We start from the raw sequence: 12,870 nt of genomic DNA, 5'->3' as shown, positions 1-12,870 counted from the left end.
CCATCAACCAGTCCCATCCTCTCCTTCTGCTGAGGCCCACAGAGAGGTGGAGGCCACAGAAAAAGAATATGAGTGGAGGACTGGAGCTCCAGTCTCCTGGCTCCCAGAGCAGAGGGCCTACAAACTCTCCCAAGGCTTTGGGGTGCCCTGGCAAGGAAGGGACGGGGTGGGGCCCTGTCTCTGCCTCTGCAGTTTCACATCCTTACTGCAGATCAGTGAGAAGCCGACCAGGCTCAAAATGATTGAGAAGGATCGAAAGCATGGCACCAAACACCACAGAAACACGTGAGAGAACCAAAACCTTTTCAACTTCCTTTCAATTCTCTGTGTCCCTCAAGAAGAAAGTCTGCATTTTATGCTACTGTGTCTTTAACAGGTTTCTAGTACTTAACTTCCCTTAAATAAAGGGAGAGACGACTCAAGCTCAGAGTCTTCATCAGGCAACAGTGTCTAGCTAGAGTTCAACCACACTATTTTACCTTTTACTGTATTTATTGCTTATAGTTACTTTCTGTTTATGGCAAATAATAAACAGGTTTTCCCACTTATAGTAGAAATTTAAGTTCCCTTTTAAATATATTTATTGAATTTATTTTAAAATTTGTTTTCAAAATATTAGGTAAATAATAGCACAGCTGGGGCACAGAAATGTTTAAGCCATGATGGTGGTAGAGGAATGACCTAGATAGGGATACACTGGTAGTGAGGATAAGCCTATATCCAGACAGGGGTCCTGGCCAATGGCCAGAAAGTGGATGACAGATTACAGCTCCCACATGGTTCAAGGCCCATCCTGGGCCCTCAGGAATGCTCCAGCTCCCACTGGGCACCGCCTACCTGACCTCTTCCCCCTAGCCTCACCTGCTGTTTCAGCAATTCATTCTGCGTGACCAGCTCCTGTTTCCTCAGCAGGCCTCCAGCTCCTTCCGGGCTCCCGAATGCTGCTGCTGGAGATGATGGGGAGGCCTGGATACTCAGTGCTTCCTCCAGGGCCTGGAATCAGGAACAGAGGAGACGGGCCCATCAGCAGAAAGGCCCTGGAAGTCAGGCCTCATTGGAAGGGTCAGGCCCCATTGAAAGGCCCCTTTCCTGATAACAATAGTAATAACCACCACTATTTAATAAGTGCTATCTTATTTATGAACACTATACACACATCACTTCACTGAATCCTCGCCACAGTCCTATGAAGAAAAGATTGTGACCATCATCCCCATTTTATGGATGTGAAAACTGAGGTTCAGAGACCTGAAGTGATTTGTCCAAAGTCACACAGCTAGTAAGTGGCAAAGCAGGGATTCAAAGCCAGTGTGTGCTCTTAACCAGCAGCCTAACCTGTGGTCTTTATGTAGAAGGGAGAAATCTCCTCTCCTGAGGACGACTGGCTCAATTCTTAGCACCCAGACCTAGAAAGAATACTAAGTCCTTTGGGGAAAGAAATTTCAGTCTCCTCGACAACTGCCTGCCCTGTGATTCTTCAGCTTCCGTAACCCATTCCCACCAAGCCAACCTCTCCATCCCCAGCTCTTCTGTATTAGATTAGCCTGGATTTTAATTTTGACTTAGTTAATATTTTACCTTTCCAACCCTGAAAATGGGCTGAAACATCACCAAATAGCATTTTGAAAATTTTAAAAGCACCCCTATCTTACCATGTCCGCAAGATACCTTTCCTTACGTAAACAGTGTGCTTACATTCTCTTAGAAGTTTTCCACTGACTGATTTTCTCCTTCAACCCTGTTAACGTGTTGCTTGAGAACTTTGGAACACCTCTCAAGACTGAACATCCTCATCACCACCTGGACTTTAGCTCCCTAGACAGCAGGGCCTCTGCTGGCCATGCGTCAGCACTGCTCACAGTGCCTTCCTGGACCTTGGGGAGCTAAAGGAAACCTTCCCCAACTTGGACTTGGGCCCCACTTGGTCTCCAAGACTCCCCCCAGAAACCTGAGGAAACTGCTGAGCCAAGAGTAAATTCAGGATGCTCAAGGGGCGGCTATGGCTGCACCGCACCCTCCTCCTCCGTCTGCCCCATCTTTCAGATGAGCAGGCTGAGGTCCAGGGACAGGGAGAGCCTTGCGTTAATCATCCCTACCAGTGTCTGTCCCCAGCTATGCCACAGAAACCTGGAGGGCAGCGACCCTGTCTGAGTCATCCCTACAACCAGCAGCAGCGTGTACGACATTCTGCCTGGATTTAGACCCCCAATCCCCCCAGCTCAGGACAGATCACTCTTTTCCCTGAGAACAGGTCCCAGGGCCCCACACTCAGCATCATCAGCGCTTACCAAACACCAAAACCAAACAGAAAAGGTCACCCCCGGGGCCTAGTGAATGCAAACTCACAGCAGAGCCCGCTGTGAGCAGGAAAAGCAGGCAGAAGGGAAAGGCAGACAGACAGGACGGGAGGAAACGCTGAGCACAGGCTCCACAGCAGGAAAAGCTGAGCCTTAGGAGAAAGTTTCCTTTCAAAGCCCCTCCTGTCAGCTTGTTCCTTGAGCCCCTGCACTGGAAGGTGGGCAGGGGCTATAACCCGGGACCAGAAACAGCCCCCAGCCCAACCTGGCCCACTGCCTCTCACCTTGGCTCAGAACAAAGGGTCCCCGCTTAACCTGGGCTCTCCCACCCCCACCCCGAGCTCCATATCTCCCTGGGTCCCCCTTCTCGAGGGCAGGAACCTCAGGCCAGTGACCATCCATTCCCTCCAGTGAGTTTTTCCTGAGCACGTACGGGCTTGGCGCCAGGCGCTGGGGGATATGTACTCTGGTGAAGACGCACACCTCCCACAGTCAGACGGGAAGACAGGTCATCGATAAGTAAAATCACAAGGAAATGCCAGAAGGGGTGTGAAAGAAGCTGCCGGTACTTTAGACACAGAACAGGGAGCGCAAAGGAGACTTGGGCTGGGGAGGCCCCAGTGAGGAGGCAGTGTTAACGCTAAACCTGAACGATGAGGGGGTGGCGCTGTGTGAGCGAACAGCACGCCCAAGGGCCTGCAGGGGAGCAAGCATGGAGTCGTCCCAGCCTGGCACTCAGCGTGCGGGGAGGGGAAGGCAGAGGTGGCGGAAATCACGGGGCAGCTCCGAGAGCCTCAGCGCCTTCGCCCTGACCCAGGAGTCGCCCCTCCTGAGCTGAGGGTCTGAGGCACCGGCCACAGGGTGGGCACTGCGGCTGGCTCAGGGAAGCCCTGCCCGCCCAACGGACCATAGCTGACGCGCCCACCTTGTTGAGCCGCTGAATCTCCTTTTCCTGGTACTCCCGCTGCCGGGTGAGCGGGCTCAGCTGATCCTGTAGGTATTTGACCTTCTGGCGCAGCTCCTTGGCCTCTGCTGTCAGCTGCTCCTTGTCGGTCTGCAGGGAACACAGGACTGGTAAGCAGGGAGCCTCTCCAGGAGGCCTAGACTCCCTGACTGCCCGCCCCGCCCTGCGCGGCCATGCCTCCCCTCGCGCTCTCACTCTGCTGCCCCACGATGCTCATGCACAAGGCCCCAGGCGACGCACCCGGGTGAGAGCGGTAAGGTCTACATGGTCCTGTCCTCAAGGAATGGGGGGCTCAGTTGAACGAAAGGCCCCGGGTTCTGCCACCAGCTCCTCCAACAGTGAGCTGAGCCCTTGGGCACTGTCCCAGCCCTCTCTGGTCTAAGCTCTCCTATCTGCCATAGGTAAGGGGTTCGTAACAGGAGTCACAGGCGGGCTTCAGGAGGTCTGTGAGCCCCTAAACCGAGCACACAATTTTTTTTTTTTGCGGTACGCGGGCCTGTCACTGTTGTGGCCTCTCCCGTTGCGGAGCACAGGCTCCGGACGCGCAGGCTCAGTGGCCAAGGCTCACGGGCCCAGCCGCTCCGTGGCATGTGGGATCTTCCTGGACCGGGGCACGAACCTGTGTCCCCTGCATCGGCAGGCGGACTCTCAACCACTGCGCCACCAGGGAAGCCCCCAAGCACACAATTTTGACTGTGCAACTTTCTAGGGAGAAAAGCCACAGTTTTCACCAGATTCGCACAGGGGTCTTCTATGACGCACAGAAAGCGGTAAGCCACCGAAAGTCTCCAAAGGAGCTTTCAGCTCTTACAGTCTCTGAGCCCAAAGGAGATAAGACCCTCATAGAAATAAATGCAGCACAAGGCAGAAAGGGTTCCTCCATGAAGAAACAAAGTACTACTGTGAGGTTAAAAGAAAGAATACTACAGCTGAAAAGAAACCAGGGAAGGCTTCAAGGTGGAAGCACTGCTTCCATACCTACTATGGAACAATCCAGGTTCTTCATCGCAAAGAGCCACATCTGGAATGGCCCTCAGAGAGCATCAAGTCCTAGCCCCTTTACACGACAGGAAATGACTATCCAGAGAGGGGAGGTGACTTACCCAAGGCCACGCTGTGAGCTGGGGCTAGACTAGAACCCAGGTCTCCTAATTCTGGTGTTCTCTGTCCCCTTGCAAGTCAAAGCGAGTGTTTAAAATAGAAGAGGGCAGCACAGTGCAGAGGAAAGACCAGACACACCCATATTAAACTGTCTATTTCTGTGTGTTTATTTGTGATAAGAGGCCTGGAAAGATACACCAAAATGGTAACCATGGTTACCACTGGGAAGAGCCTGGAATTGGGGTGGTGGGGGTGGTGAGGGGAGACAGTCCGGGGAAACTCTCACTGTATCTGTATCGTGTGAAAACGTCAATATCCTACAAACTAGCTGGTAAGCTGCTTTCAGCCAAAGATGGCCAAGGGCAGCCTTGGCTGGATCTTGTGGGAGTTGTTGCAGACTCCCCGCTTAAGAGGCTCCCGGGTCAGCACGGCCTCTATGGCCATGTGTCCCTATCCACAGGGCCACGCTTTCGTCTTGAAACATCCCGCCTTTCCCCCAGCTGACAGGGAAGAGTGTCAGATGCCAGAAACTTATCCCACCCACTAACGTGAGCCAGGGTCTGGCTGACAATCCCAAGCTGTGACTGTACGCTCACCAGAAAAGACAGGCAGTGTCCTCCCTAACACACATCTCCAAGGTACGGGGCAGTCGGCAAGGCAGGCTGACCACTCGGAGAAGGCCCCTGGGTGTTGCATACTGATGGGAAGGAACTCTGCTGGAAATGGCCATTTCTAAGTCAGGCAAAAGCAGCCCGTACACAGTTCTCATGAAGGAGAAGGCATGGTGACAGAAATAAAATCTCCAGAGAGCCTGGGGGTCAAATGGCCCTTCCTCTTTAAGCTGCTCCAGGATCCTGAAGGGCCTTGGCCGGTGTCAGTCACACACATGACAGATCAGATGCTACTTCTTCAGGGGACCTGTTCCTGGGCCCCCCCCAGAATGAATCCAGGCCCCCTTTATGCTCACGCCCTGATCCCTGTAACTTCTCCTGTGTCGTGTTTAACACACGTCTACTCATTTGCTTCTGTAATTAGATGTCCCACGTCTCTTCCCCCGAGGGCGGGGTTGACTGTTCACTGCTGAGTCTGTGTGCCCAGCACAGTGCCCAGGGCATGATCTGTTGAACAGTGACCAGAAGAAGGACTGAAGGAAGCTCTGTCTAATGCTGGAGCCCCTCGCCCACAAAGAGCCCTCACCACTGTACACATTCAGCAGCGCCCAGCTCATCAAGTGTACTAGAGCAGGCCTGCGGAATCTCTTACATTCTGTGCTTCCCTGTGCAGTTCCCTGGATCATAAGATTTTAACTGAACCAAAGCTCTTCGGTATAAAAACAAGAAAAAAAATGAAAAGAATAACTAATCCAATCTCAATTTTCAGATGGGAAACTGAGGCACGGGGAAGGAAAGTGCTTTTGCCTCCGGCCACACAGCCCTTGAGTACTGCAGTCAGAGATGGAACCCGCGTCTCCTGAGTCCCACCCCTGACTGTTTACTCCCCTAGCTCCAGACTGCCGGGGAGGAGAGGGCTGGCCCCCCGGAGCTGAACCTGTGGGACCAACAGTCACACTTGCCTCCTCCATTTCTATCTTGGACTTGGCCAGGAGGAGCTTGCGGTCAAAGTCGCGCTGCTTCTGCTCCCGCTCGGCCTCCAGGTCAGTCACCTGCTTCTGCAGGTCCGCCAGCTTCTGGCGCAGCTCAGTGATCTGAGTTCAGAGGCAGAGAAAGGGAGTGTGTGAGGGCCGGGGTGAACGTCCAAGGTTCAAGGCTGCTGCGAGGGAAGCAGCATGCTGCCCAGAGAGCCCAGCTGTGAAGCAGGGCTCCAGCCTTGAGTTCCCATCATCCCCACAGTACCTTCTGCTCATACTGCTGCTTCATGGACCGGAAATGCTGGTCCCATTGCTTGTTCACTTCCAGCAGCTGCGGGGGAGAGATTGGGGTGGGCAGGAGATAAGCAGAGAACGACCAAAGAGAGCCAACTCCTCCAACACCAGCTTCGCAGGCGTGTGCGGCGTGCGTGGACAGCAGCTACACACACTGCCTCGATCCTGCGCTTCTCAAAAACGTTCCTCAGAGCAAATCACCTTTATCAACCGCCACATTTTACCCTTGCCGGGAAGGCAAGACTAACACCAAGACACAGAAAGAGTATATAATTTTTATTGTAGAATTATTGAACACACACCCATGTGGAGGGCAATTTGGGACTCCGTATTTAAATTTCAAATTCTCGTTCTCTTTAACCAAATAATTCCACTCTGAAAAATGTAACCAAAAGAAGCACTTGTACAAGTGTGTAAAAAATATGTGTACTGCTGATCATCTCAACAATATTTATATTGCAAAAATATCCAGAGGTCAACCTGAGCATCAGAAACAGGTTAAGGAAATGATAGAATAAACAGAAAATGGAGCACAGCTCTTCAGAAATTCCGGTGCCTAGTACATTGCCTCCGTTCTGAGATGATACTAATTATTTGCCATAATCTTGATATAACAATAATTCGAGGAAGAAAAACAACCTAACATCATTAAATTAACAATGGAAAGGGCATCCCAAGTTCAAAAACATTAAAATATGACAAAAAGTACTCAGAATTAAAGAAACACAGGGTATGTTTTACATATAAATAAATACCCTCAAAGATATAGTTAATTTTAAGGAAAGAAAGGAAAAAAGCAATCTGCAATGTGGTATGTATGACATTTTTACAAACATCATACATTAGTAAGTATACAGACAAAACTGAGGAATATGCAATGAACTGTTATCAACTGTGGTCATCTCCAGCAGGTGAGATTCTCGAACTTTTTATAATGAAAAAAAAAAAAACTTACAGTAATACAAAAAGAAAACTAAAATGAATATGCATATAAACAAAAGACTAAGAGAACATGACTTTCAGATGTGCTGGAGGACCAGGGAGGGCAGAAAGGCCCAGGGACTGGGACAAGGACGGGGCTGTGTGGAGAGGAGGGGCTCAGAGAATAGAGAGGATGGAGCTCCCACCTCTGGTCCAGAAATACCGGGGGTGGGGGACGGAGGAAGACTATGCACGAGACACAAGGAAAGAGCCTCAACTTCTGGAGACTCTCAACTGATTAGAAGCGGTGCTGCAAGCAGGTATGGGATCTCTCTTTCTGTGACAGTTCCTCCCTGAACCAGCTGCGTGGTGACAGATGAACCCCAGACTCCCCATTCCTGATGCTAAAACTTGCCTCTTATCACAACCTCTCTCCACCATCCAGGGTTTACCATGGGAGCCTTCCTAAACTACCCCCCGCAGCAATTTTAGGCCATACCCCAAATGCCATCTCCTCAGAGTGACTCCTGTGGGTAGGGGAACTGATCAGGAGACAAGAGCCAGGGAAAAGCAGCATCTCTCACCCATGGGCAGATGGTTCAGCAGTCACCATGGCAACACATCACAGAGACCCGGGCCTAGCCGGAGCCAGAGGGCCAGGGAGGGTCTTTGTCCTGCTGGTCCCAGGAGTGAGGAAGGGTCTTCCCCGACCACCACCACTCCCTCCAGCCACCTACCTCCGTGCGCTGCTGCTCCAGCATCCTCACCTTCTTCTCAGCAGCACCCAAGGCTCCCACCTCTGGGACTTTACCTGCTGTCACACCAGCCTGAGGAGAAACACAGAGGGGCCTTCAGCAGAGCCTCAAGTAACAATTCTCTCCCCTACTCAGTGCCCCTCTAAGGCTGCTCACCCATGAGCCCCAGCCCTCCGTCTCTTGCCTCTCTACCCTCCCACCCACCAGGACACTGATACTCGTCCCATATATGACTGAGTCCCTTCGGGAAGTCCATGGAGATCATTATTCCCCCTCCCTGACCCTCAGGGGCTCCCAGACCCTTCCCTCTCCCTCCCCCGCCCCTCCATGGCCACTTCTTTTCCTGCTCAGGCTCTATCTCTAAGGCATTGCCAGCTGCCCTCTCCTCCCCTACCCATCAGCCAAAAATGCTCCAGCGTGGAAGGCAAGAGTTACACATTTTATAAAATGTTTATTTTTAAAATGTTTTTAAAAAGATACACAAATAAAGATATGTGTGCATGTGTGATTAGTACATGTATTTCCTAGCTCTGACCTCTGAGAGGGCCTAAAGCAGTGTCACTCCAATAGCAATGAGCACAGATCTTGGTTTCTAAATACCATTCTCTAACAAAAAGAAACAGGACTCCTTGGAGAAGTGGTTAATTTCAGGCCTGGGGCAGGGAAAATATAAGGTGATTATGGAGAGACTTGTGGTGCCAGAAAGTAAGGAAGTGCTCAATCATCATAATAATAAGAAGAAGGGCATATCAAATGGGCACAGGAGACAACTTGAAAGAGTTTCCTATGACCAAAGCTGGAACAATTTGAACAAGTAAACAAATTGCAATAGTGCTGGATTATAAGCCAAAGAATAAAATAAATATCCTTGAGTCCCTATTAATAGAAAAAAATAAATGAATAAATAGACGGGGGAGAAGAAAAATTCCAATTAGTAAATAGAGAAGGAATGAGGGAAGCACAAAATCACCATTAGAAGACTATATTAATAATCACTGCAGGTGAGATCCGCCAGTGGATACTAAAATTAGTATAAGGAGAAACAGGACATCTGCAGTCTCAAAGTGTCTCCTCAAAAGTAAATATTTATTAACTACAAAGGGAAAATTAGTCCCTTTATTATGGAGAAAGCTGACAGACACCCCTTTAGCCAAATGATCAAGATTGAATGTAAACAGACACATCGATATCATGTACCCTTGACATGATGCAAGATGTCACTCCAGTGATCTTCTTGTCCAAATCCATAACATCAGTCTAATCATAAGAAAACATCAGAGGAACCCAAGTTGAGGGACATTCTACAAAATAACTGGCCAGTATAACTCAAAAGCCTCAAGCTCATGAAAGAACCACTGGGCGCTGTCACCGACAGAGGAAACTAAGGAGACAGGAAAACTGTTGATAAATGCAATGTGGGATCCTGGATTCGATCCAGGTACAGAGAAAGGACATGAGCGAAAAACTGGTGAAATCTGAACAAAGACTGTAGTTTAGTTAATAGTATTGTGCCAATGTTCATTTCCTGGTTTTGATCACTGAACCACGGTTAGGTGAGATGTTAAGGCGATGGGGAGATGGGCACTCTGGGCTACTTTGCTACTCTTCTGTAAGTCTAAAATTATCTCAAAATAAAAAGTTAAAAAAAAATTTTTTTATACATAGGAAGTGTTTGGCAATTCCCTGGCGGTCCAGTGGTTAGGACTCTGCGCTTCCACTGCAGGGGGTGCGGGTTCGATCCCTGGTCGGGTAACTAGGATCCCACGTGCCGCATGATGCTAGCAATTCAGAAATTGAACACCAGCTCTATCTCCAAGGCCCTGCTTGATATAGGCCAAGACCCACACCCTTTCTGGGCCTCGGTACAAAGAGATCAAACAGGATGCGCCCCAACCTCTGACATCCTGTGGGTCCGACAGCATTTGTCCTGGAGTCGTTGCCCACATTCTCTTTGTTCCTTGCCTTCCCATTCCCGTCCACACTCCCCTGTGGCTGGTGGGGGGCGGGCACGGTGCTGGGTGAACTTGTGAGGCTCAAGCGCCCCTACAGGCTGAGGTCTGTAAGTACACCATAGAGCCCGGGAGTAAGGAGAGAAGGCGGGGTGGGGGGGGGTGGGGGGGGTGGGGGGGTGGGGGGGTGGGGGGGTGGGGGGGTGGGACCCGCCAGGGACGGTCTCACCTCCTTTAGGAAAAGTGAGAGATGGGCCTGCCCTCACTGGGGAAGGAGGAAGGGGGGTGCTGTGCTCCTGGGTGCACCCTTAACCTCCACAGAGAAGAGAGGCATCAAATCTGCCATTAAGAGCAATAGCCAATGTTCACTGTTTACCACGTGCCAAGTGCTAAACCTACTGTACAGGCATCACATCACTGAATCCTCCAATGACCTTCTGAGGTAGGTGTCATTATCTCCATTTCACAGAGGAGGAAACTGAGGTCAGAGAGGTTATGCAACTAGTCCAAGGTGGCAGCACTGACCAGAGGTAGAGTCAGCATTCAACCCACATGCAACTCCAGGGCACAGGCTTCACCACTGCCCAGAACGCACGCCTCCTACGGGAATTTCCTCCCTGGCAGGGCAATAAGGGCATCTGGCCTTTCGAGAAGTCAGTGATGTTAAGGGCTTTGGAAAAGTGAAGAGGCCTGACCACACACTTCCGAGAACCCAGGGGAGATCAGGTCACTTCCTCAAGAGGGCAGACAAGGCAGGCTCTGACTTGAGGGGTAAACGGAAGCAGAGAGGGGCTTCACGGGCTGGGATTCAGAAGGCCATTCATCGGCATGTTGCCCTCTCACACCCCACATCTGCCTAATAGCAGGTGGATGCAGGAATCTAGATGATGTGATGTCACAGGACCTCTCCAAACCTCCTGCCATAGCTGTCTCACGGAGTAAGAGTCCCAGCCCTGCCTCCCTGACACGTCGAGAGGACGTCCAAATCACATAATGAGTTTGCAAATCCCAGGTAAACTCTACATTGCCACATAGTAATAAGGAATTAAGTTATTAGGATAATTATTACTATTACACAGGTGTGGGGTTTGTTAAAGACATTCAGTCCTGCTGTACAGCCATTAAACCCCATTAAAGAGGAAAAACATGTCAGTAAAAAGTTGGGACTCAGCTCTGCAGCGCAGCACAGACCAGGCGAGGGGCCAGCCAGCTCCTAGCTGGGAACTGGATGTGAGCCAGCGCTGGGAGCTGTGGTGGGAAGGGGGCAGGTGGGCCAGCCCAGGGCATTAGCAGGCCTTGCTGAGTCAGCCCACACCCTGTTCTCTGTATGTCAGAGGCTCCCAGGCAGGAGCTTAACAGAGTCCCTTCAGGGGCTTTCTCAACCTAACACCCTAATACCACCAGGGGTATCTGAGACATTAAACTGATTTTTGGGAGCCACCCTGTAAGAGAGACCTTGACAAACTGGAATGTGTTTAGGGGATATGCCCAGACTGCACAAATGACACGACACCACCTTTGTAAGAAATGACCCAAGGAACTGCAGCTATTCAGCCTGGGGAAGAGAAGGCATGTGGGGGCCAGCGAGCCAGAGTCACAGCCAGCAGGCTGAGCGTGCGTCCCAGGGAATGGGATGCTCCATGTGGCTGGTAGCAGAATAAGGGCTGAGAAGTGGAAGCTACAGGGAGGTGGACTCTCAGGACAAGCCAAGGAAACGCCGTCTAACAACTAGAACCTTCCAGCAGCGGGGCTGGCTCACTGCCTCTGGAGGCTGGGCACCAGCCACTGCAGTGCTGGGGAAGGAGTTTCTGACCACATACCTGCTGCTGTGCGGCTGCCCCCTTCTTGCCCGTGCCTTCCATCTTTGGTGAGCCTGGCCATCTGGAGGCACCATCTTTGCCGCTGCTCATCAACAACTTCCTGAGCTCCAGGTTTTCCTCCCTGGTTGGAGGCAAAGAGAGAGGTCATATTGCTGGCCCTGGGTCGAGGATCCTGGGGACCTCAGACCTGCTACTCATCTCAGTTGCAGCTGAGACGTGGGGAGTAAGGCGAGTCCCTGAGACCTGCCCTCAGGTGCAACCAAAAAGGGCATCCTTACGCCACTTTGCTCAGCTTCCCTAGAAGTCTCTGATGCTCACCAACAGGGTTTCCCCAACTGTGAGACATCTGTATACATGAGATCTCCAGGATACATCCACACTGCATTAAAGAACCCTGGATCACACTCTCTGAGAAAATTCCACCCTTTCCAATTATCCTCAGATGTCCTGTGCGGAGCACGGGGAAAGTCTCAGTTTGGTGCTGATAGGTCCTGAGTGTCTCTCTAGTGCTTGCTAGTCTCCCGTGTTAACAGAGAAAGAGCAGCCTTCAGCCTCAGAGCCTTGAGCGGGCAATTCGCCAAAACGAATTAACATCCTTCCGTTTTTGTTGTGTTCATTATTGGAGGTATCTTCTATTTATTCCAGGTCATGCTGTTTTCCAGTTACTCTAGTGCAAGTATTGGCACAATACTATAATTATAATAATAATTATAATATATATAATAATTATAATAATCTTAAGCAAATATAATAATAATTATAATATATATAATAATTATAATAATCTTAAGCAAAAACATGATGCAAATTAAATTCTTAAGTAATCTTAAGCAAAAACATGATGCAAATTAAATTCTTAGGTAAATAATAAGGTAGGTGATACAGGACATAAGAAAAATGGTGATGTGGACTCAGGTATGACTGAGATATGGAAACTATTTCTTTGTATTCTATTTGCCAGCTGGTTCCCATGTGATAATAGGAAAACAGAGAAGTAAACTGGCTTTCCCAAGGTCACACAGTGGGGACTTGCATCCTCACCTTCTAATCATGGCTCTTTCCTCCAGCCTGGGTTTTTGGATCCATGGATGGAGTCATTATGGCTATAAAACTCCAACTGCTTGGCCATCCAGAAGTCAATAAATACATGCTGATTCAAAACAGCACAGTGGATCAGCAGT

At 50.2% G+C, this 12,870-nt stretch overlaps 1 protein-coding gene across 7 annotated transcripts in view; it reads right to left on the bottom strand.

The window, feature by feature from the left end:
- The window catches only part of TNIP1 (TNFAIP3 interacting protein 1), a 58,128-nt gene that overhangs the window by 5,163 nt on the left and 40,095 nt on the right, over window positions 1–12,870 (bottom strand). For all 7 annotated transcript variants that reach the window (XM_049707807.1, XM_049707806.1, XM_049707808.1 and 4 more), the window contains 6 exons: window positions 11,690–11,810; window positions 7,903–7,992; window positions 6,216–6,281; window positions 5,936–6,067; window positions 3,223–3,351; window positions 862–993 (listed from right to left, as the gene is read on the bottom strand). In XM_049707807.1, the coding sequence (XP_049563764.1) occupies window positions 862–993; window positions 3,223–3,351; window positions 5,936–6,067; window positions 6,216–6,281; window positions 7,903–7,992; window positions 11,690–11,810 (670 nt within the window). The remainder of the gene's footprint in view (window positions 1–861; window positions 994–3,222; window positions 3,352–5,935; window positions 6,068–6,215; window positions 6,282–7,902; window positions 7,993–11,689; window positions 11,811–12,870) is intronic.

The sequence above is a fragment of the Orcinus orca genome, chromosome 3 (genome assembly GCF_937001465.1).
Source record: "Orcinus orca chromosome 3, mOrcOrc1.1, whole genome shotgun sequence".
NCBI classification, from domain to species: Eukaryota; Metazoa; Chordata; class Mammalia; order Artiodactyla; family Delphinidae; genus Orcinus; species Orcinus orca.
The sequence above is the reverse complement of the archived record's forward strand: the minus strand, read 5'-3'. Positions and strand labels throughout refer to the sequence as shown.